We start from the raw sequence: 25000 nt of genomic DNA on the forward strand, positions 1-25000 counted from the left end.
ATGGTTAAACACCCTCGCACCACCGTCTGAGAGAGAGAGAGAGAGAGAGAGAGAGAGAGAGAGAGAGAGAGAGAGGGCGTGGTTAAACACCCTCGCACCACCGTCTGAGAGAGAGATTAAACAAGATGTTTAAAATGTTTTTGTATTACGTAATTAATGTTTTTGTATTTTATGCGATACCGACTATTTTAATTTCCTCGGAGGAGGAGGATCAATAAAGTAATCAATCAAGAACAAGAGTTGCACGGAGTTTCTCAGAAGAAAAGATGTTTTCACTGTTCTTCTGACTGGTAAAAGTATTTCCCCGCTGACTGGCTGAAGGAGTTAGTCTGTCAAGGTCAGATCTCCCCGCCCGCTGAGAGGGGGGCAGACTGATCTGAATGTGAGCTCTCTGGATCCGGAGGGTCTCAGGAGGCCCCGCCCCCCCACGGCGTCCCCCACGGCGCCCGGGCAGACCTACCCCCCCCCCCCGGGCAGACCTACCCCGTTCTGCCTGCAGAGCAGCATGATGAAGTCCCACAGCAGGCCGGCCGAGTCCTTGTCCAGCAGCTCGCTGCTCCGGGCGCAGTCCAGCGCCTTGTTCTGGGAGAACTTGATCACGTCCACCTTGTGGGTCTCCTCCCTGGACACACACAGGACAGACAGCCACCCTCAGCCCTGGGAGCACGCTTAGGAACTGACGGGTCAAAGGTTAAAGGTCGTGTTCTTACTTGACCAGAGGTCCGGGGAAGGAGCGTAGCTCGCCCTGGTCAGGGGTGTCCTGCAGCATGGTCTGGACAGAGAGAGAGAGACATAGAGAGAGAGGACAGAGAGAGAGAGACAGAGAGAGAGACAGAGAGAGAGACAGAGAGAGAGACAGAGAGAGAGAGACAGAGAGAGAGACAGAGAGAGAGAGAGAGAGAGAGACAGAGAGAGAGAGACAGAGAGAGAGACAGAGAGAGAGAGACAGAGAGAGAGACAGAGAGAGAGAGACAGAGAGAGAGACAGAGAGACAGAGAGAGAGACAGAGAGAGAGACAGAGAGAGAGACAGAGAGAGAGACAGAGAGAGAGAGACAGAGAGAGAGAGAGACAGAGAGAGAGAGAGACAGAGAGAGAGAGAGGAGAGAGAGAGAGACAGAGAGAGGACAGAGAGAGACAGAGAGAGAGACAGAGAGAGGACAGAGAGAGACAGAGAGAGAGAGACAGAGAGAGGACAGAGAGAGACAGAGAGAGAGACAGAGAGAGAGAGAGACAGAGAGAGAGAGAGGAGAGAGAGAGAGAGGAGAGAGAGAGAGAGGACAGGTCAGGAACTACAGCTCATTACATCTGGGCGGCCGTGGACGTCTGATTGATCGTGTCCTTCTGGTCGGGTCAGAACCTTTAGGGCACCGATGATTAGTTCTGAACTCCTGCTCTCTCCCTCCATCCCTCTCTCTCTCTCTCTCTATCCCTCTCTCCCTCCCTCTATCCCTCCCTCTCTCCCTCCCTCTATCCCTCTCCCTCCCTCTCTCTCCCTCTCTCCCTCCCTCTATCCCTCTCCCTCCCTCCCTCTCCCTCTCCCTCCCTCCCTCCCTCTATCCCTCTCTCTCAGTCATCTGTCTACATGCTCACAGCTCTGTGTTGAAGCGATGATCACACCTAGTCACCACATACACACACACACACACACTCACTGTGGCAACACTTTCCCATCTATACTTACCCACCACTCTCCTATACTTACCCACCACTCTCCTATACTTATCCACTACTCTCCTATACTTATCCACCACTCTCCTATACTTATCCACTACTCTCCTATACTTATACTTATCATCAATTACAATCATCAACAGTGGTGTAGCACACACACACAGACACTCCTGGCCAACCAACACACAGATGACCCACACTTCAGGTCAGCTAGCGAGACACGACTTCCACAGTGTCCACTACCAGTCAGCTGTCTGGGGGCCGGGGGGGGGGGCGGGGGTGTTCGGACGCTGTCTGGGGGGCCGGGGGGGGTGTTGGGACGCTCACCTCCATGTTGTGGATCTCTACCAGCGCTGGCTGGCCGGCGGAGGGGAGGTTGGGCAGGACCTGGATCAGCTGACCGCCCGGCCCGAAGCGGGCGCAGCGATGGGGCACGGAGTACTTCTCCGGGGTCAGAGGTCGAGGGGGAGCTGGGGGAGGAGAAGGAGGAGAGAGAGGGAGAGGATAAGAGGGAGAGAGAGGGGGATGGGAGAGGGAAAGGAAGAAGGATGGAGAGAGGGAGGGAGGGAGGGAGGGAGAGTAGGGAGAGGAGGAGAGAGAAGCATCATTAATTCCCATCTCTCCCAACAGCGCCATGTTTCCCAGTCCCCCCGGCGTCTGAGGCGTGGTCTCCGCTAGCGTTCTCACGTTGGTCTGCAGACGCCCAGGTGCTGTCGGCCGGGTAGTCTGTGCTGTAGGGGTATTGGTAGGTCTGGGAGGCGTCGGCCCGGTCAGGGTACTGGTAGGTCTGCGAGGCGTCGGCCCGGTCAGGGTACTGGTAGGTCTGGGAGGCGTCGGCCCGGTCAGGGTACTGGCCGTAGGAATAGTCCACCGGCAGGGTGGAGGTCGTGGGGTCGTACACCGCTGACAGGTCCGGTTGGCTCCGGTAGACCTGGCTCTGTTAGAGGGACACACACACACAAACACACAACCAAAACACACACACACACACAACCAAAACACACACACACACAAACAAAACACACACACGAGGAGGTCAACCCAATACAGCCACGGTCAAACACACACCTACACACACATTCACGTGAGCACAACCACACCCATATAAATGGTAAATGAACTGCACTTAAATAGCGCTTTTGTCCAAAGCGCTTTACAATGGCCTCTCATTCACCCATTCACGCACGCACGCACGCACACACACACACACACACACACACTCACACTCACACACACACACACACCTACGTGTCCGCCAGCTGCCATGCAAGGTGCTAACCTGCTCACTGGGAGCAATGTGGGGTTCAGTGTCTTTGCTCAAGGACACTTCAACATGTGGACAAGAGGAGCCGGGATTCGAACCGCTGACCCTACGATCATCGGCCGAACTGCTCTTCCTCTTGAGCCACACACACACACACACACGCACACACACACGCACACACACACGCACACGCACACACACGCACCTGTTGCGAGCGCGAGCTGAAGCTGCTCCTCCGGCTGTTCTGGCTGTGGGAGCTGCGCCCGCTGTGGGCCGACTGCTCGCTGTGGACACTGCGCCGGTCAAACTCGTCCGTGTACGGGTCGCGCGGACGCCGGTAGTCGTCGTCGAAGCTGGCGTCGTAGCCGGGGTAGTAGCGCCACTGGTCGTCGTAGCCCTCTCTCCTGTGTGAGGGGAACGAACGTGAGACGGGCTGGGCCTTGGGTCCTGAGGGGGTTAAACTCCTGGGTGCTCTTTGGGTACAGGTGGGTTAAATAAGACATGAAGAAGAAATGTTCCACAGGTGGGTTAAATAAGACATGAAGAAGAAATGTTCCACAGGAGTTTGATCTCTGAGAGGATGTATTTGTTACTATGATTCATAGTTAATAAAGGCAGAAAGACACAGAGGGTCTAAAGCAGGGGTCTCAAACTCAAATTGGCTTGGGGCCACTGCTGGTATCGTCAACTCATAGGAGGGCCACTTCAATGTCAACTTCAACTACTACTAACTATAAGAAAGTGCAATATTTCTGAAAATGTCATTTTTCATTTCCATAACTAGACTCAAAACTCAGTCTCTAAATGTTGCAAGACTATTCCATAACTAACATTTTCATCATACAAATTCAAACCGGTTTCCATTCATTTTAATATATTTTAACATAAGTTAGTGCTGCAAATCATTTTTCCTGACTTTTATTTTATCTTGAATAGCCTACATTTGTACTTTATTCTGTTTTAGCTGCAAGATGCATCACTACTGTAAGCCTGCCCTGGACCTGTACTTGCATTTATTAAAGTTCAAGTTTGTTTCCATTTCTTACCAGACACTTGAATACATTTGTAGGCTACTGCTCTATTTCTTGCCAGACACTTATCTTGAAAGACTGCTGAGACATTAGCCCTCTCAGCTGTGTGGCTCGTTTTTTCCTCTGGTCTCCTTATGACACTCCATGTTTAGTAATGGATAGCTCTTGACATTATATTCCTTTAGAACGGCGACTTTGTTCTTGCATATCAAGCAGGTAGCATTTCCATTGGACACCACAAAAAATACTGCAATGTCCATATTTCTTGAAACTGTCTGTGTTCTTAACGTTAGTTAACCATGAAAACAGCCTCTCGGTGGCGAGCTGCATTCCGTTCATAGTTCATATCGCGTGCAGATTGATTGCACCTGTGACTGTATGCAGCGTTCACCTCACGCGCTGCGCACAATAACAGCATTCCGCCCCACGTTTGAGCGACTTGAATTTACATTGTAGGCCTGCCTACTGGCGCCGTTTACAATAAATTATTTTGCGGGCCAGATTATATTTTATTTCTGACATCATGTCGCGGGCCGGTTGGAGTGTTGTGCCGGGCCGCAAATGGCCCGCGGGCCGCGAGTTTGAGACCCCTGGTCTAAAGGATCACATGACCTCTTCATAGTTAATAAAGGATCACATGACCTCTTCATAGTTAATAAAGGATCACATGACCTCTTCATAGTTAATAAAGGATCACATGACCTCTTCATAGTTAATAAAGGATCACATGACCTCTTCATAGTTAATAAAGGATCACATGACCTCTTCATAGTTAATAAAGGATCACATGACCTCTTCATAGTTAATAAAGGATCACATGACCTCTTCATAGTTAATAAAGGATCACATGACCTCTTCATAGTTAATAAAGGATCACATGACCTCTTCATAGTTAATAAAGGATCACATGACCTCTTCATAGTTAATAAAGACACAGAGGGTATAAAGGATCACATGACCTCTTCATAGTTAATAAAGACACAGAGGGTATAAAGGATCACATGACCTCTTCATAGTTAATAAAGACACAGAGGGTATAAAGGATCACATGACCTCTTCATAGTTAATAAAGACACAGAGGGTATAAAGGATCACATGACCTCTTCTCAATCTCACCGGTGTATTTTGGCCATGTGCCAAACAAACCATGCAGTGTTTGGGCCAGATGAAAGACATGTTCTGTGTTTCTGTGTGGTAGACCGCCTCAGCTGACTGCAGAGATGCAGCACGCGTGTGTGTGTGTGTGTGTGTACCTGGTAGGGTACTGGGTGGGTTGCTGGTACTAGTGTGTGTGTGTATGTACCTGGCAGGGTGTTGTTGTTGTTGTTGTTGTTGTTGATAGTAGTGTGTGTGTATGTACCTGGCAGGGTATTATTGTTGTTGTTGTTGATAGTAGTGTGTGTGTGTGTGTGTATGTACCTGGCAGGGTGTTGTTGTTATTGTTGTTGTTGATAGTAGTGTGTGTGTGTGTGTGTGTGTGTGTATGTACCTGGCAGGGTGTTGTTGTTGTTGTTGTTGTTGATAGTAGTGTGTGTGTGTGTGTGTATGTACCTGGCAGGGTGGTGTTGTTGTTGTTGTTGTTGTTGATAGTAGTGTGTGTGTGTGTGTGTATGTACCTGGCAGGGTATTATTTTTGTTGTTGTTGATAGTAGTGTGTGTGTGTGTGTGTACCTGGCAGGGTATTGTTGTTGTTGTTGTTGATGATAGTAGTGTGTGTGTGTGTGTGTGTGTGTGTGTGTGTGTACCTGGCAGGGTATTGTTGTTGTTGTTGTTGTTGTTGTTGTTGTTGTTGTTGTTGATAGTAGGGTTCTCTGGTGTCGTAGTTGTACCAGTAGGACTGGTCGTAGTAACCACGGTAATGAGGGTCGTACGCTCCGGCGGCGTTGTAACCTTCCCACCTGCTACGATCTACACACACACACACACACACACACACACACACACACACCACACACACGCACACACACCACACACACGCACACACACACACACACCACACACACACCACACACACACCACACACACGCACACACACGCACACACACGCACACACACCACACACACACCACACACACACCACACACACACCACACACACACACACACACGCACGCATGCACACACGCACACGCACACACACACACGCACACGCACACACACACACACACACGCACGCACGCATGCACACACGCACACGCATACACACACACGCACGCACGCACACGCACACACACGCACACACGCACGCGCACACACACACACGCACGCACACACACACGCACACACCGCACACACCGCACACAACGCACACAACGCACACACACACACACACACACAACACACACACACACCGCACACACACACACACACCGCACACACACACACACACACACCGCACACACACAACACACACACACACACACACACACGCACGCACACACACACACACGCAGGAGGGGCTGGTCAGAGTCAAGGCCCCTCTATAACCCCTCTATAACCCCTCTATAACCCCTCTATAACCCCTCTAACCCCTCTAACCCCTCTAACCCCTCTATAACCTCTCTATAACCCCTCTATAACCCCTCTAACCCCTCTAACCCCTCTATAACCCTCTATAACCCCTCTATAACCCCTCTATAACCCCTCTATAACCCCTCTTAACCCCTCTATAACCCCTCTATAACCCCTCTATAACCCCTCTATAACCCCTCTATAACCCCTCTTAACCCCTCTTAACCCCTCTATAACCCCTCTATAACCCCTCTTAACCCCTCTATAACCCCTCTATAACCCCTCTATAACCCCTCTTAATCCCTCTTAACCCCTCTATAACCCCTCTATAACCCCTCTATAACCCCTCTTAACCCCTCTATAACCCCTCTATAACCCCTCTATAACCCCTCTATAACCCCTCTATAGCTCCTCTATAACCCCTCTATAACCCCTCTATAACCCCTCTATAACCCCTCTATAACCCCTCTATAGCTCCTCTATAACCCCTCTATAACCCCTCTATAACCTCTCTATAACCCCTCTATAACCCCTCTATAACCCCTCTATAACCTCTCTATAGCCCCTCTATAACCCCTCTATAACCTCTCTATAACCCCTCTATAACCCCTCTATAACCCCTCTATAACCTCTCTATAGCCCCTCTATAACCCCTCTATAACCCCTCTATAACCCCTCTATAACCCCTCTATAACCTCTCTATAACCCCTCTATAACCTCTCTATAACCCCTTTATAACCCCTCTATAGCCCCTCTATAACCCCTCTATAACCCCTCTATAACCCCTCTATAACCCCTCTATAACCCCTCTATAACCCCTCTATAACCCCTCTATAACCCCTCTATAAACCATGTTATTAGAGCCCTCCTCTCGTACCTGCATACTCGTACTGCTTCTTGTAGTATTCTGCATAGTATCCATCGTAGGCGCTTGGGTTGGCTCTCTGGGGCTCGTCAGGGAAGCCTTGTCTGGAACCAGCGCAAGCACAGGGTGTTTCCAGGGGAGGGGGTTACAGGTCGGACAGAGTGAGTTTATTACAGCCTGTATTCACACGGTCGACTTTGCTGGATAAGATCAGTCACACTGATTGAAGGTGAATTTAATGACTTCTACCCGAGTTAAAGGGGCAGTCACACATCTTTATCTTTGATTGGATTAAATGCTTAACCCTTTTAACCCTGAAAATAAAGTGACAATTTCAAATATTAATTGGTTTTTCCCTATAATACTAGAAAGTGAAATTTCTCAGCTTTCAGCAAGTGTTGGAGTGAGGAATTTTTTAGATTTGTTAGATATTTTTTTTCATATTATTAAATATTTGTTAGAGTTTTTTTAAAATGTTGCCGGTGACGTGGTCGTATTGAAAAGGTTAAATGCTGTGTGGCCTTTTTAAATTCACCATCGGTGTTGCTGTTTAGCTAAAAATGCGTCCCCACAGAATTTACACTTTAAATCCAAACACTGAAACAGGCGTGACTGTGCCCCTTTAAGGTCAGGGTTCAAAGGTGATAATCTGTTCCACTGACCGGGAGTTGGGTCTGTCCGAGTACTGGCTGGCCCGGGAGTTGGGCCGGTCGGGCGGGGCCTCGCGGTACGGGTACCCTGGGTCTCTGTAGGCGGGGTTAGCTCCGTCATACCGGCCATAGCGAGGGTCCGCTCGCCTGTACGGGTCATCCTGAGGGACAAAAAGGTACCGTCAGATTCCACCTGCCCCCTAGGGAATCCCAACGCAAAGCAAAGGTGAAGAGTGAGCTTCAGAAAGTAGCTAAAGCCTCATCATTAATATCTGTGCAATAGGAACTGGCTAGACAAAAAAATTGTTTTATTTATTTAACCCCTCAAACAGTTTGGCATGAACTATATGAACTATAAAGACACTAATTGCCCCCAACGACAGAGTGTAGGTGGGCTATACACACCGGGTAATACTGCTGTGTCCGGGGGTCCGGAGGGGGGGGCGGGTACTGCCCCGGGGGGTAGGGCACTCTGCCATCGGGGTACTCCGGGTAGGCGCCCCCGTAGTACCCTCCGTACACCTGCCCCGGGGCCGGAGGAGGGTGGGGGCCATAGCCCTGCTGGCTCCCCAGGGAGGAGGGTGGTCGGGGCGGGTCGGCGGGGCCCGGCTGGGGGGGGCCGGGGGGCTGATGGGGGCCAGGCTGGGGGGGGCCAGGAGGCTGTTGGAGGCCAGGCTGTTGGGGGCCGGGGGGTTGTTGGGGGCCAGGCTGGGGGGGTCCGGGGGGCTGTTGGGGGTTGGTTAAAGGCGTCGGCCCCCGGGGTCCGGGTGGGTAAGCAGCAGCAGCAGCAGCAGACGGGGGTCGGACCCCACCGACGGGCCCCTGTGCTGGGGGAGGATACTGCCCTCGGGGGGGTGGGGGTGGAGCTTGGGCCGCCGGGCCTAGAGGGGCGTCTCTCCGGGGGGCGGGGACCGTGGGGAGCGGGGGCTGCTGAGCGTTTGGGGCGGCGGCAGGGGGCGGGGCCTGTGCTGGAGGGGCGTCGCCCTCTCCCCTCGCCCCCTGCTGGCCGTCTTTGGTCACCTGCAGATAGAACCCCGGGGCGTTACTGGCCAATGACAGACCCTGCACCGAGGGGGGCGGGACCATGGCCTGGCTGGGGTTCTGCGATTGGTGCATAGAGAAATCAAGCAGCTGGTAATTTGACGGCTGGCTGTGATTGGTGGGGGCGACGGCGGGAGGAGGAGCCTGTGAATTAACAGGAAGAGCAGAGTGGCTGTCCCCGCCCACTGATTGGCCCCTGGAGAGAGGTGGGCGGGCAGGCTGGGGCAGCGGGGGCGTGGCCTCCTGCTGGACCCCCTCCCTGCCGTCTCGGGCCAGATTGAGCGGGCTCTGTCCGACAGGGGCGGAGCTAAAGCTCATTGGTGGAGGAAGAGGAGGAGGAGGGGCAAAGAGTGGGTTCTGATTGGACGTGGGAGTCGGAGGACCCGGTGGCGTGGCGTTGGCTCCCTGCGCCTGCGGTCTCACGGGAGGGGCCGCCTCCCAGGGGCCCTGATAGACCGCCTGGGGCGGAACCACACTGTAATTGGACGCCGGCGGGGCGATGAGGACCGGCTGGTGGAGCGACTCGGAGACCAGGAGGGAGGCGTAGCCCAGGTGGGCCTGGGGGTCCGGCCCCTCCGCCCCCTCCGCCTCGCTGGCGTTGGGGGGGTTCTCCAGGTTCTCGGAGGCGCGCTGCGGGGGGTCCGGGGGCGTGTCCTCCGGGGGCTGGATGACCTCGGCGCTGGGCTGGCGGGGCGTGGCGAGGACCGGCGGAGCGGCCGGCGCCAGCAGGAAGCCGGCCCCCAGGCTGGCCGGGTCGCTCTGGGCCCAGAGGGTGGTGGCAGGACTCTCGCAGGGCCGGTGGACCACGAGGGCCCGGGACGACGGCCGGGAGTGGGGGAGACCCAGGGGGTGTGTGGGAGGGGGGGGCGGCCCAGCGACGGCTCCGGCTCTGACCCCAGCCACTGCCCCTGCCCCTGCCCCTGCCCCTGCCCCTGCCCCTACCCCTACCCCTGCTCCTGCCCCAGCTCCTACCCCTGCTCCTGCCCCAGCTCCTGCCCCGGGGCTGTAGATATTCTCCAGGTTGTCCGGCGGCTGCTCCAGGTTGCCGGACGCCGGCTCCGCTCCCCTCTCCGCCACCATCCTGGCCCGGTCCACCTCCGCCGGCCGCACCCCGACGCCGTGGGACCTCACGGGCTCGAAGGAGCTGTTGGCGCTGGCCTGGAAGAGGCCCGTGGGCTTGGGCGGGCTGGGCGTGGGCGCCTGGTAGTGGTACATCCTGTCCTGGGGGCTCTGGTGGCGCGGTCCGGCGCGGTCCGAGTCCACGGCGGGGGGAGGTGTCGATCTGCTCGAAGTACCCGCCCACGGCCGCCGCCGAGAAGAGGTCGTCCGGGGGTCGCGGGCTCTCCTGCTGGATGAACGTGCCCACCACCCCCTGGTGTCGGCGCCGGGTGTCCGGCCCGGGTCCGGTTCCGCTGCCGTGGCTGACGTTGCTGTAGCCGGACGACACGCTGGCCGAGCGAATGGGCCGGGATACGGAGTCGGGGGTCTCCAGGTTGGGGCCCGGCTCGTAGCGGTCCCCCCCCCCCTCCTCCTCCTCCTCCTCCCCCTCCTCCTCCTCCTCCTCCCCCTCCTCCTCCTCCTCCTCCTCCTCCTCCTCCTCCTCCTCCTCCTCCCCCTCCTCCTCCTCCTCCTCCTCCTCCGTGGGGGGCTGGGCTGGTCTGGGGCTCACTGGGCAGGACCTCCTGGTTGGGGACGCACTCCAGGTTCTCCATGTGGTCGAACTGGGGCTCGGCCGGCCAGTGGGAGTAGGGGGGGTGGGCGTGGTGGGGGGGGTGGGCGGGGTGGGCGGGATGGGCAGGGTGGGGTGGGGGGGGGGGGTGGGCGGGGTGGGCGGGGCCCGGCGCGGCGTAGCCACCGTCGTTCATGTAGGGCAGGGAGGGGTCGGCCAGCGGGGAGGGCGCCTCTGGTCCGGGGGCAGGGGGAGGGTGTGTGGGCGCGGGGTGCTGGTGTAGTTGTTGTTGTTGTGGTTGTTGTTGTTGGTGTGGTTGTGGTTGTTGTTGTTGTGGTTGTTGTGGTGGTTGTTGTTGTTGTTGTGGTTGTTGGTGGTGGTGGTAGGGGTGGGGGTGACCTCCGTGAAGAGGCTGGAAGGCCTGGAGGCCGTTGACCGCCCGCCCCTCCCCCGCCAGCGTCTCCTCGTTCTCCACGTCGTGTCCCCTGAAGAACATGGACACAGTGCCGGCGTCCTGGATGTAGGGGACCTGGGGAGACAGGGGCGGGGGCCCGGCGGCGCCGTGATGAGACCCTCCTCCTCCTCCCCCTCCTCCTCCTTCTCCCCCTCCTCCTCCAGACGAGTCGGGCTGGGCCGAGCCGTGGTGACCGGGACCCGACCCGGGACCGGGCCCTGGCCCCGCCCCCATCTGGTGGTAGGCGGGGTCCTGGGGGGGCTGGTTGAACCAGGAGTCCTGGGGGGCGGAACTCTGGCTGAAGTAGCTCTGGGCCTGGAAGTGGGAGTTGTGTTGTTGTTGTTGTTGCTGTTGTTGTTGTTGTTGTTGGGGAGGGTGAACCTCCGGCCACTGGGAGCTGGGGGGCCTGTCTGGGTGCTGGGGGGGGGCCCGGGCCTGGGGTTGGGGGTAGGAGGGGGGCTGGGGGTGTGTAGGAGGGGCGCTGTGGGGCGAGGGCGTGTGTGGCGGCGGCGCCATCTGTGGGGGGATGTTGAACTGTGGCTGAGGGTCACTAGTGGGCTGGAAGTAGTTGAGGACCGAGGGGGGCCGACTCGCCTGGTCGGGGGCCCACTGGCTGGAGGGGGGCCGGCTCGCCTGGTCGGGGGCCCACTGGCTGGAGGGGGGCCGGCTCGCCTGGTCGGGGGCCCACTGGCTGGAGGGGGGCCGGCTCGCCTGGTCGGGGGCCCACTGGCTGGTGGGAGGCACGGCGGGCGGGGGCGCGGGCTCGCCCCGGTAGTCCTGGCCGTAAGGCGCTTGGCCGGGCGGGGCCTGGGCCGGGGGGGCGGGCGTCATGGAGGAGGGGGGGGGGCGCTGGATCTCTGGAGTTGAAATAGCCCTGCTCCGCCCCGGCGGGTGGGGGGCCCGGGGGCAGCAGGGGGACGGGGGACACCGTACTGTGGGGGGTGAAGAGGCTCAGCCCCGGGGTGGAGGAGGGGGGGGGCGCCACCCTGTCCAGCGACTGAGGCGGCAGCCCCGGACCCCCGCTAGCCTGGGAGTACATGCTGGGGGGCGGGGCTTGCATAGGCGGGGGGTTGCTATTGGCAGGCGGCGGGTGACCGCCCGCCGCCATTGGAGGAGGGGCTTGTCGGCCGAAAGCAAAAGGGTCGGTCACGGTCTGGGCGGGCGGCGTGGGGCCCATCATGGCCGCCGCGGCGGGGGGGCCGTGCTTGTAAGGGCGGGTTCTCCTGAAGGCGTTGGGGCCTCCCCCCGAGGGAGGGGGGCCGGAGGCTCCGGGGGGGCCGCTCCGAGGAGGGGGCTGCATGGCGGACGGGCGACAGGTCGAGGCCACCGAGCCGCTCTGGTGACGTCACGGACGAGTCTGTGTTCAGGCGTGGCTGCGGACGGGAGGGGAAACACGCAAGTTACTACGGTGACGTTGATGTTGATCTAAACACACCTTTATTTACTCGCACGCTATGCGTGTTCCTGACGTGTTCCTGACAGCGTGGCCATGCCTACGTGTGCATCTAGGGCTTCCTCATCCTAGTAGTAGTAGTAGGGTTAGGGTTAGTAGTAGTAGTAGCAGACTGGACACTTAACGTTGGTCATGAATGCATCACAATCACAAACAGACCAGCAGACTTTTTGCGGCGACACATTTCCAATATGATTCAGGATTCCAGATCTCTTTATTGCCATGTGGTTCACCCATACTAGGAATTTGACCAGGGTAAAGGCAAACGCTATAGGACAGGGTGCAGGACAGGACAGTGCAAAAGACATGTGTGGGGGGGGGGGGGGCTGGATTCTTCTTAAAAGTCTACAATCATCTCCACTATCTTGAGAGCGTTGAGCTCCATGTTGTTTTGGCTGCACCAGGACAGCAGCTGGCCGATCTCCCACCTGTAGGTGGACTCGTCACCCTCAGAGATGAGACCGATTAGGGTGATGTCATCTGCAAACCTCTGGGAGAGCACACCCTCCAGAGTGAGCAGGAGGATGGTGTTGAAAGCCGAGCTTAAGTCTACAATCAGGATCCTGGAGAAGGTGCCTGTGGACTCACACACCAGGATCCTGTTTGCAGACTTCAGCTTGGCTTTGCAACCATCCTCCCACTCGATGATGAGCAGGAGAGAAAGTGAGCTGGAGATGTTTGAGTTGGAGATGTTAAGAGTTAAGAGTCGTGGAGGCTTTCCTATGTCACTCTCCTGTGATGTCACAATGAAGATGAGAATGAATAAGAGATACTGGAACTCTGTTTCAATGTCACAATGATCATGACACCCAACGCCATGTTATAAAGCAGAACTGTTCCTCAAGACTCCATTTCTTCCGGGCGATGCAGCCATATGGGGGAAATACCTCAGCAGCTTAAGGATTTATTCCGGAAAAATCTTTCCAGCTACTTACCCAACTGACCAAGACGGCCTTTATAAGCAGGTGATATTAGCATCTTGAACTCAAAACTAGGCAAACTGTGCTAGCTATCAAAACAGACTAGTTGCATGTGAGGTGTTGTAACTGTCACTCAACACGTGTGATCATAAACACGGCGCTAATCAGGCTCATTTGAACTTTGGAGCTTTGAGGGCATTTTCAAAACAGGAAATAGACAGTAACATAATCCTCGGTGTGTTGTATCATAATACTAATGTGTTGTGCTTCGCGTTATCTTGACTACTGCCAGTGTGGTGAGAAAGCTGTCAGCTAACACACACATCTGTACGCAAGCATTGGGAAAGAGACAGCTGACAGCTGACTGGTCAATGTGACAGACTGATGGGCCTGAAACTAACTCACTGTTCAATGTGACAGACTGATGGGCCTGAAACTAACTCACTGTTCAATGTGACAGACTGATGGGCCTGAAACTAACTCACTGGTCAATGTGACAGACTGATGGGCCTGAAACTAACTCACTGTTCAGTGTGACAGACTGATAAACCTAAAACTAACTCACTGTTCAATGTGACAGACTGATAGATAAAACTAACTCACTGTTCAATGTGACAGACTGATGGGCCTGAAACTAACTCACTGGTCAATGTGACAGACTGATAGACTGATAGACTGATAGACTGACAGACTGATGGGCCTGAAACTAACTCAAACTGGACAGGCTCATTTCTCGCCGGCTGACTGTAGCCGGTTCATTAGCTTACCTTAGCTAGCTGAGTTAGCCTACCACCCAACTGGGTTATAGTTAGTGAGCTAAGCTATCTACTCAACTGGGTTATAGTTAGTGAGCTAAGCTCTCTACTCAGAGCATGTGACCAGGACCACTCTGCAGCAACATCTGACAACATGAGCTCGCTAGCTAGTAGCTACTAATCAACCATATGGGTCAATCATCCGGGTTTCTGCAGATGCTAGCTAGCTAATACACCCTCTACTCTAACAGACTAGCTAGCATTAGCATGACAGCTGGCTAGCTAATACACCCTCTACTCTAACAGGCTAGCTAGCATTAGCATGACAGCTAGCTAGCTAATACACCCTCTACTCTAACAGACTAGCTAGCATTAGCATGACAGCTGGCTAGCTAATACACCCTCTACTCTAACAGGCTAGCTAGCATTAGCATGGCAGCTGGCTAGCTAATACCCCCTCTACTCTAACAGGCTAGCTAGCATTAGCATGACAGCTGGCTAGCTAATACACCCTCTACTCTAACAGGCTAGCTAGCATTAGCATGACAGCTGGCTAGCTAATACACCCTCTACTCTAACAGGCTAGCTAGCATTAGCATGGCAGCTGGCTAGCTAATACCCCCTCTACTCTAACAGGCTAGCTAGCATTAGCATGACAGCTGGCTAGCTAATACACCCTCTACTCTAACAGGCTAGCTAGCATTAGCATGACAGCTGGCTAGCCTCAAGCCTGTTGGAGACAATTAGACCAAATGGACGCAAACCTGTAGCTAGCTAGTGCTCATGCTGTCAGGAGGAGAGCTCAGGAGTCACACTAGACATCTACATACTAGACACTAGACACTGGCATCAATCCTCGATGCTGACACAACAACCCGGCTTCACAGGACCTGGGTTTCAGATGCTCTTCACCCAGCTAACCCCCAGCAGGCTAGCTAGTCGAGGCTAGCTTGCTAGAAATCAAATTAAATCGGTTACAGTTGACTTAACGCCTTGAATACTCGCTGTTTAAGGATTAAAACAAACGTGCACTCGTGGATAAGAAACACTCTCATCTACAGCATGAAGATTAAAACGAAGAAAGATTAAAACCGAGACTTACAAATGTTCAGGACAGTGAGGCTGACACATCGCCGCCATCTTGAATCAACACATCCTCCTAGGCTACGTGTACATGCGACGTCACGACGTCACAATGAACACATCCTCCTAGGCTACGTGTACATGTGACGTCACATCCTCCTAGGCTACGTGTACATGTGACGTCACATCCTCCTAATGCTACGTGTACATGCGACGTCACAATGCCAAACAACTGTTGCGTCACGGCAGATTGCTTTGATCTTTACAGCAGGTGGGTGTGAACACGGATATGATTTGCATTTGTTTGGGATATTTTTGCGTACCGTTGTTGTATGATGGGGATAATTATTGCGTGAATATGTAATTTATCAATCAAATCATCAATGCAAGATGATACAAACCGGAATAGTTCATATTTATGCGGAGACACTCGGCTGTACATATCAGTACTGCCTGATAATTGCACTCAGCACAAAGTGTCATCTGGGAGTAAAATAATCAGGCCTATCAACAAGTTACCCAACATAGATAATGTTCATTACAGTCAGAAGAGTTTATTTAGTCCTCAGGTCATCCGATGCAAGGCAGTGCTGCTCTACACACTTCAGCTCAACACACACACACTGCTGGTGTGGTCTCTCTCCCACCTCCCACTCTCTCTCAGACATGTCAACCTGCTGGTGTGGTCTCTCTCCCACCTCCCACTCTCTCTCAGACATGTCAACCTGCTGGTGTGGTCTCTCTCCCACCTCCCACTCTCTCTCAGACATGTCAACCTGCTGGCGTGGTCTCTCTCCCACATCCCACTCTCTCTCAGACATGTCAACCTGCTGGTGTGGTCTCTCTCCCACCTCCCACTCTCTCTCAGACATGTCAACCTGCTGGTGTGGTCTCTCTCCCACCTCCCACTCTCTCTCAGACATGTCAACCTGCTGGTGTGGTCTCTCTCCCACCTCCCACTCTCTCTCAGACATGTCAACCTGCTGGTGTGGTCTCTCTCCCACATCCCACTCTCTCTCAGACATGTCAACCTGCTGGTGTGGTCTCTCTCCCACATCCCACTCTCTCTCAGACATGTCAACCTGCTGGTGTGGTCTCTCTCCCACATCCCACTCTCTCTCAGACATGTCAACCCAAACTGGGCCCCTGGCAGCCTGTCTGGAGCCTGTGAGCCAAGAGGCAGGCTGGGACATGGCTCCTACAGCTTCTGTGTGTGTGTGTGTGTGTGTGTGTGTGTGTGTGTGTGTGTGTGTGTGTGTGTGTGTGTGTGTGTGTGTGAGTGTGTGTGTGTGTGTGTGTGTGTGTGTGTGTGTGTGTGGAGCCTGTGAGCCACTGAGCAGGCTGGGACATGGCTCCTACAGCTTCTGTGTGTGTGTGTGTGTGTGTGTGTGTGTGTGTGTGTGTGTGTGTGAATGTGTGTGTGTGTGTGTGTGTGTGTGTGTGTGTGTGCAGGCTGGGACATGGCTCCTTCAGCTTGTGTGTGTGTGTGTGTGTGTGTGTGTGTGTGTGTGTGTGAGTGTGTGTGTGTGTGAGTGTGTGTGTGTGTGTGTGTGTGTGTGTGTGTGTGTGTGTGTGTGTGTGTGTGTGTGTGTGTGTGTGTGGAGCCTGTGAGCCACTGTGCATGCTGGGACATGGCTCCTTCAGCTCCCTGCCCTGGCACAGCCAGCCTCTGAAGAGAAGACACCTCCCTCTGAGCTCTCACACACTGTCACCTCTCACACTTTCACCCCTCACACACACTCTCACCCCTCACACACACTCTCACCCCTCACACACACTCTCACCCCTCACACACACTGTCATACTCTCACCCCTCAGACACACTCTCACCCCTCTCACCCCTCACACCCCTCACACTCTCACCCCTCACACACTCTCACCCTCACACCCCTCTCACACTCTCACCCCTCTCACACTCTCACCCCTCACACACACTCTCACCCCTCACACCCCTCTCACACCCCTCTGACACTCTCACCCCTCACACACTTTCACCCCTCACACACACTCTCACCCCTCACTCTCACCCCTCACACACACTCTCACCCCTCACACTCTCACCCCTCACACCCTCTCCCCTCTGTTGATACACCAACAACCCATGGAAGACAAAGAGCCCAGCTGCCCTCTATATGAACATTATGAATAGCCTGACATGAGAATGTCAAATCAAATCAAACTTTATATTTGACTTTATGTGTGTCCAGCTATAATGACATGCCATGACTCTTCTGTAGCTTTAACTTATAAAGCGCATGCCCCCCACCCCCTCCCACCGCCCGAAAAAAAATAAAAATCACGAGACAACTACGTACATCACTTCCTGTGGCAGCCACAGAGGAGCAGTCATGAGCGTCTCTCCTCCCGGGCGCTCATGTAGGAAGCTGGGAGAATGGGAGTCTGTTTTCTTACCCGCTGTCTAAACTCACCATAAGCTCCTGAATGTTGATATTAGCCTGGCAGGCTGCTCACGGCCTGCGTCTCTGTTAGCAGAGGGAGTGGGATGTCCCAGTGTTTAACATGTCCTCCTGGTTGGACGTGTCCCGGATCCAGGGACACAGCTGTCCCCATAGGCAGGTGTCTGATGGCTTAGAGTGCACCTTAGACAGCCTGTTATGTTATTTGTATTTATAATGCGCCCCCCAACCAACTGTTACATCAGCCCGGGGCGCAGCCCGGGTACAAAGAGAGACAAACAAAAACAAAGGACTGCAGAGACACAAAATAATCAAGAAACTACATTTAAGACACAAGACAAGGACATAAATTATAGATCGTCTGCGACAAAGAGGTGAGTTTTAAACTGTGCTCTAAACGTTGGACGTCTGTCTGGAGGTTAGATGATAGATGTAGAGAGAGGAATGTCCACAGTGATGCGTTTTACAGAAACACACAATACACACACACAATACACAATACACACACACACACACACACACACACACACACACACACACACCTAAGTACACTCACATTGTGATGATTGTGGATAAGGCACTCACATCACATGTACACATTTAGGCCTGATGACAACAGGTATACAACCGTGGATGTATTAATAGAACATTACAATAATAATACAACAGACTGGGTGTTAATAGAATAACTCCCATTAGAAAAGGCATCTCACATTCAGCTCTGTTGACCCATGGGTCTAGGTGGGTCTGGGGCTAAAGCCCTAGCCTCTCTAGTGCCCTGCTGAATTCTGGGAAACCTTCTCTATGGAAACTGTGTGGGACATTGAGACCCGTCTCAAAGAGGCAGAAATAGCCATGTCATCTCAGCCTTATACCAAGTCTTATCTCCTGAGAAACCATCCAAACTAATCTCCTGAGAGAATGACTAGCTGTGTGAGGGTTGGGACAGGTAAGCCACGCCAAGCAGAGACCCACAGGATTAGAATGACTCAGCATCTCTGAGAGAACTTCCTGGACCAATGGGGACACGTGATGGTGTTTACAGAACACAGCATCTTCCTCACTCTTTTCCCAGAAATGTGCACCTGTCCGTTCCTTTGAGGATTTTAAAACCACAGGGTTGATTACAACCCTGCAGGGGTGCTACTGTATACGTAACCAAACTATGCCAACTTGTTGTGTGGTCTGATATCCATTAATCAAAACAAATCATCTGAAATCCCCATCCCCCGAGGCACGCCAACACACACACACACAAGATAAAAGTCTTTCTCCAGGAAGCTCTTCAGGGGGAAATCACCCCGTCCTAAATTAGGATTGACGGCGCCTGTGGACACGAAGCTCAATCACCAACTGTGACATGGACCATCCATCTCACAACTGGATTGATTTATTCACATGATTAGATCGATGTAAAATGGACAGGTACACAGTCAAGGGAGAACGTATGAGAACTGTGGGGACCTCCCAGCAGGCACAGCAGACCGGGTACCACCAGTAGGGGGCAGTGTAAGCCAGTCCAGGGTAGCCAATTACAGAGGGACATAGGGAAGGGAGTGTATTTATTTCAGTTGCTCTATCAAAATGTCAGCGAATGGTCTCCAAATGTAGTGGTGTCCTTTATATGGACCGGTTATAATTTTATAGTTGGCCAGACCAGCTGGGTCTTGCATAACAACGGCAGAAGTCATGCAAGTAAACAACAGAACCCAGAGATGTTGGGTGGAAGGAAACAAGATGAGGACCCAGAACTGAGCCTTGTGGAACCCCCCCAGTCAGCCTGCATGGTTTAACCCTCTCCATGTGACCTGGTAGGAGCGACCCATCAGGTAGGATGCACACAGGGGGGGTGCAGAGCCTGTGACTCCTGTCCCCTCAAGCGTGGAGGAGGATCTCGTGGTTCACCGTGTCCAGCGCTGCTGACCGGAGGAGGATCAGGACAGAGGGGTTTGCTCTTGCGGCGTGGAGTGACTCTGTCACCGTGGAGTGACTCTGTCACCGCAAGAACGGCCGTGTCTGTGGAGTGACCTCCCTTGACCCTGGACTGGTGGAAGCCCAGCAGGTTGTTCTAGTGTTGTCATCAGTACCGTTCCATTAAGTGCTAAGCAGACATGTGGTAAAAACCACCAAATTAACAGACAGATGTGTAAAAGTGTGGCTAAACTCTTAGAGATGTTTCTTTGCCTCATCCTGGTGTGTCTCTAGTTAGATTGTCCTTTACAGGAAAATCATTTTTATATATAAAATAAGGCTCTAGAATATCATGGAGTATGATGTTTTGTGATGCGATATCAATGGATGATGATATTGTTGAATCCTATTGCTAATAGCCTATTGCTCAGAATTTCACTTGCCCATTCATTTTATTTGATTAAAATTAATTATTTTCACAGTGACACTGTTTGGTTATGTAGTCCTATAATGAAAAAATGATACAATGCTGTGCATGGTAAGAAAGTAATCCAAACATCGGTGTTTACATTTATTTATTGTAACAAAGCAACTGGTACACTCATGTTAACGTGAACAGTTATCCAGTGGAAAAGGTGGACAAATACACCAAAGTAGATATCAGACTCTACAGGGCCTTTATTTTATCGTCTTAAATAATCTGTTAGTTCACCAAGCTCAAAATTACAAGGACATTTTTTGTGTTTTGTTTTTATTATAAATTGTAATTTCAAACATCATGGGTTTCTGTAAAACAATACAATGAAAATTCAATCAACATAATCCCAAAGCGCGTGTTCGTGTCAAATTCCCACGTGCCCCAACGCGACCCCACAACCCTGTCACACTAGGATACCGCGACCCAACAACCCTGTCACACTATGATACCGCGACCCAACAACCCTGTCACACGAGGATAGAGCCCAAAACATTTAAAAATAGCTGACAAACAAGCTGAAACTTTCAATCGGCGTCATTAGTACGATGAGTCACAAATGAAAAACGGTGTCAACTCTAGTAACTCTAGTTGCCCTGGAAGTCCTTCCACCGCACCCCAATGTAGGTATGCTGTTTATAAAAGTGGCAAGGGATGCTATGATTTAAGTTATCACTGCACCATGGCTTATCTTTAACTCACAACTTGAACGGAAACCTTATTTATATATCTTACATGTAAATTGCTAGGTTATTTTAGTGTACATAGGATGACGTGCAGATATCAAACATTTTTCTTGTATTGGTCTTTGGAGACGTGTGGTAACCTGTTGGACAGGTGAGACTTCCAAGATGGCAACTACGTGTCCTGATGAACGCATGTCCTGGAAATTAATTCGTCTTGACAGAAGAAGACTTCAGTAGAACAGAAGACGGCACAAAATAGAAAAAAATTATACAAAAAAACAAAGCATCTTGCTCCCAAGGGATGGGGGATGATTCTAGGGGATGATTCTAGGGTAAGAACTGGGAACGGTGTTGTTTGGAATATGTCCTCGCCAGGGCTAGTCGTCCTCACCATCATCCTGAAAGAGAGGATGATGTGTTCACATTCATACCGTTGTATTTAACTTGAGGAATCTATTCCAGGCCCAAGTGGAATATTTCTCAACTTCGTGTCAACGATATCTGTGAATTTCACTTCTTAATAACCAATTACATGTCACTACAGTACGATCATGTGGGCGGGGCCTCACGGTGGCACCTGACCAATAGGGTGCACTCTGGTTACGCGTCATCGCCTGACGTTGCGCAATCAGGAACAAAACGCGAGTCGAAGGAATGCATTGGAATTCACCATAATCATCATATCCCCCTGTCGTTGTTGCATTATAGCAAACGATATGATTAACTATAATGTTGCCCACACATGTCGAAATTAAACACTTGCATCATTTGGTGATGAACTATTTTGATACAGCAGGATGACACTGCAAACAGCCCCTGGACTCTGAAGTTGATAGAACATAATGGAGCTTGGAGCTTTTGTTTTTTCTTTATAAATACGCACATTAAAAGCTGGCAGAACTCGTCAGAAACAGTAAAGAAATACTGCCCCTCTCAAGCAGCGCCCTCAGGTGATACCTGCCTGAAACAGTAAGAAACAGAAATACTGCCCCTCTCACGCAGCGCCCTCAGGTGATACCTGCCTGAAGTTTAACTGAGGCACATCTGCATTACAAACTATCATCAGCGTTTTGTCTGTTCAGAAGTGAGAGCTAGATTGTTGAGTAAGACGATGTTTAGCAAACAATTCCATTTAATTGCATTTAGCCTACATACAATAGCAACATCAACAGTTAGTTAAAGGTTAAAGTCCCATGATTGTCACACACCTGAGTGTGTGAAATTTGTTCTCTGCATTTGACCCATCATCCCCTGGGGGAGCGGTGAGCAGCAGCGGAATCATTTAGTGATCTATACAGAAACACTGTCCAATAGTCCCTAATCTGACAGTCGTACTCGGGTGAGAGAGCGCTGTGGGGCATTTCTGAACAGTTTTGCCAAAATTGTATTTGCTTATTTAGTGGTATAAAAAATAAAAAAAACTCCCAAGCTCCACCCCTGTTCTATCAGCTGAACAGAGTCCATGAGCTGTCTGCTCTGTCGTCATCCTGCTGTGTCAATAAAGCTTACCTCCAAATGATGTTAAAGTTGTGTAATTTCGATGTGTGGGCCACATTGAATAGTTCATCATGTCAATGATCAGGGGATATGATGACGATAACGTCTTATTGAATTGCATTCCTTCGCCTGGCGAGTGAAAGCGAGGGTTTTCTTCCTGATCACGCTGCGTCAGGCGATGACCCCCTGGCTCGCCATCTCTAGCGCCCCCTATAGATCGCACGCCACCGCGAGGCCCCGCCCGGCTGACGATGGCGCCGTACGAGCGTGACGCCGTAATAACCAGCCTCTCATATCGGGTCTGAGGCACCAGAGAACATTTAAACCAACACCAACTGTCCACACTAGTTTCAGAAATATTCATGTTTTGCTGCCTTTCTTAGGCAGGTCCCCCTTTTAACAAGAGATTATATCTCAATGGGTCTTTTTCCTGGTTAAATAAAGGCAAATAATTTAGTTATCAAATTTAAGAGTTCTCTCTTACTAGCAAATCTCCCAGCATGCACTGGCCCTCAAGATGCAGATAAACACGCGGCTACTATACCTCGCCATCTTCACCGTCACCATCTTCATCCTCATCTTCCTCACCATCGTCCTCATCCCCCTCCTCATCGATATCTTCCAAGCCCTCCTCATCGTCGTCGTCATCCTCACCCTCTCCTTCCTCATCCTCCATGTCAGGAACCTTGTGGGAAATGGAGTACTGTGGTCAAAGGCACACCATGGTAAGGTACAGGCACACCATGGTAAGGTATAGGCACACCATGGTAAGGTATAGCACACCATGGTAAGGTATAGGAACACCATGGTAAGGTATAGCACACCATGGTAAGGTACAGGCACACCATGGTAAGGTACAGGCACACCATGGTAAGGTATAGCACACCATGGTAAGGTATAGGAACACCATGGTAAGGTATAGCACACCATGGTAAGGTACAGGCACACCATGGTAAGGTACAGGCACACCATGGTAAGGTACAGGCACACCATGGTAAGGTACAGCACACCATGGTAAGGTATAGGAACACCATGGTAAGGTATAGTCACACCATGGTAAGGTACAGGCACAAGATAAGGTTTCTTAGTTTTTGTTGTCCTCGTTATTGTTTTTGTTTTGTTTTTCTACCATTGTTTTTATTTATCTGATGATTTTGTGAAGCACTTTGTGACCTTTGATCTGTGAACGGTGGGATATAAATAAAGTGTACTTAATTATAGTGTTGTCAAAAATATCGATTTTTCGATTCATATCGATTCTGAATATTTAAAACAGTTTCAATACTAATTTCTCGCAATATCGATATTTTCCACACTATCGATACCAGCTGGCTTTCTCGCTCTGTCTTCTCTCCTACAGCGAGTTGTTGACACACAGGCGCACACACGCTGCTGCTCTGCACACATGGCCCCGCCCCCTCCCCCTCACAGACCTGTCTTGTCAACAAATCCTCTCACTCGCTCCGAAGATGGCAAGTGCAGAGCCTCCGCGACTCGTGGATAAAGAAAACAGCAGAAGTGCTGTTTGGAAGGACTTCGGGTTTGAAGCAAATGACGAAGGAAAAGCTAAAGATGCCACGAAGCCCATTTGCAAGCGTTGTTCCAGAGTAGTGCCAACGAAAGGTGCAAACACAACACATTTAGCAAAACACCTCTAGGACCGACACGCGGATCTCTATAAAGAATTTAGAGAGCTTGGTGACAGCTCCACTTTCAACATCACTGAAACATTAAACAAAATGGCCCAGTAAACTATTAACTTTAGTTTAATTCATGAACTCAGTTTAATACATCCATGAGCTTGCTATCGAAACGCCGCATTGACTTTGTGTGTGGGGGGGGGCGGTAGATAAGATAGCTAACGTGAAGCTAAGCTAGGCTAGCTAAGCTAGCTAGCTAATCCCCCTCAAAGCTATCCAGCAATGGGCCAAAGCAGTCAATGTGGCGTCTGAATAGCTGAGGGGAATTAGCTAGCTAGCTACTAGCTAGCTCATGGATGTAAACTAGAGCTAGTTAGCTTAGCTCCGAGAATGGCTGTTGGGCTAACAGGACAGCACCAGCTATCAAGCCTGAGTTAATGGTCAGTAAATCAACTTAGATGCTGTTATGCTTAACACACAGTACTATTAACTTTACTTAATTTCTAAGATTAGATTAGATAATTGAGTTATTTTTAAAGGTCGGATCTAAAGAGAAACCAAGATTTTTTAAAAGTGTGATATTTCTCTTCTCTATAGTACCAGAGAGAAGCTGAGGAGAATCGACCAGCAACAAAAGCGACACACACACAGCCTACCCTACTAGCTGTATTTGAACAACAAAGAAAGTGATGCAAAATCAAATGAAACAAAGAAACTGAACAGGGCTGTAGCAGAGTACATATGCATGGATCAGGTCCCCGTGTATACTGTTGAGAAACCTGGGTTCAGACAACTTCTTGGACAGTTAAATAACAAGTATGCCCTTCCTTCACGGAATCATTTCATGTACACTGAAATCCCCGCCCTATACAATGAAACAAAAGATAAAATCATGGAGAGCCTTGGGGGAAAACCCTTCTTTTCATGCACCACTGACCTGTGGACCAGCAGGGCCACATCCACATTCATGGCAGTAACTCTGCAGTTTATAACAGAATCCTGGGACA

The 25000-nt window shown here is 51.7% G+C and overlaps 2 protein-coding genes across 2 annotated transcripts in view; one reads left to right on the forward strand and one right to left on the reverse strand.

Moving 5' to 3' along the window:
- The window catches only part of LOC311313344 (protein transport protein Sec16A-like), a gene marked incomplete at its 3' end in the record, with an annotated part of 27523 nt that extends 12088 nt beyond the window's left edge, over nt 1-15435 (reverse strand). Inside the window, 16 exon segments of the mRNA XM_084443468.1 lie at nt 484-622; nt 711-772; nt 2000-2142; nt 2360-2609; nt 3142-3340; nt 5713-5875; nt 7355-7446; nt 8005-8153; nt 8398-10302; nt 10304-10552; nt 10658-10678; nt 10680-10760; nt 10857-10936; nt 11102-12008; nt 12010-12529; nt 15387-15435. Coding sequence (XP_084299594.1) covers nt 484-622; nt 711-772; nt 2000-2142; nt 2360-2609; nt 3142-3340; nt 5713-5875; nt 7355-7446; nt 8005-8153; nt 8398-10302; nt 10304-10552; nt 10658-10678; nt 10680-10760; nt 10857-10936; nt 11102-12008; nt 12010-12456 — 4887 coding nt within the window. The 5' untranslated portion in view covers nt 12457-12529; nt 15387-15435.
- The window catches only part of arhgap21a (Rho GTPase activating protein 21a), a 109778-nt gene that overhangs the window by 16976 nt on the left and 67802 nt on the right, over nt 1-25000 (forward strand). The gene's annotated exons all lie outside the window — the stretch shown is intronic.

Source organism: Borostomias antarcticus, assembly GCF_949987555.1.
Source record: "Borostomias antarcticus genome assembly, chromosome: 9".
NCBI classification, from domain to species: Eukaryota; Metazoa; Chordata; class Actinopteri; order Stomiiformes; family Stomiidae; genus Borostomias; species Borostomias antarcticus.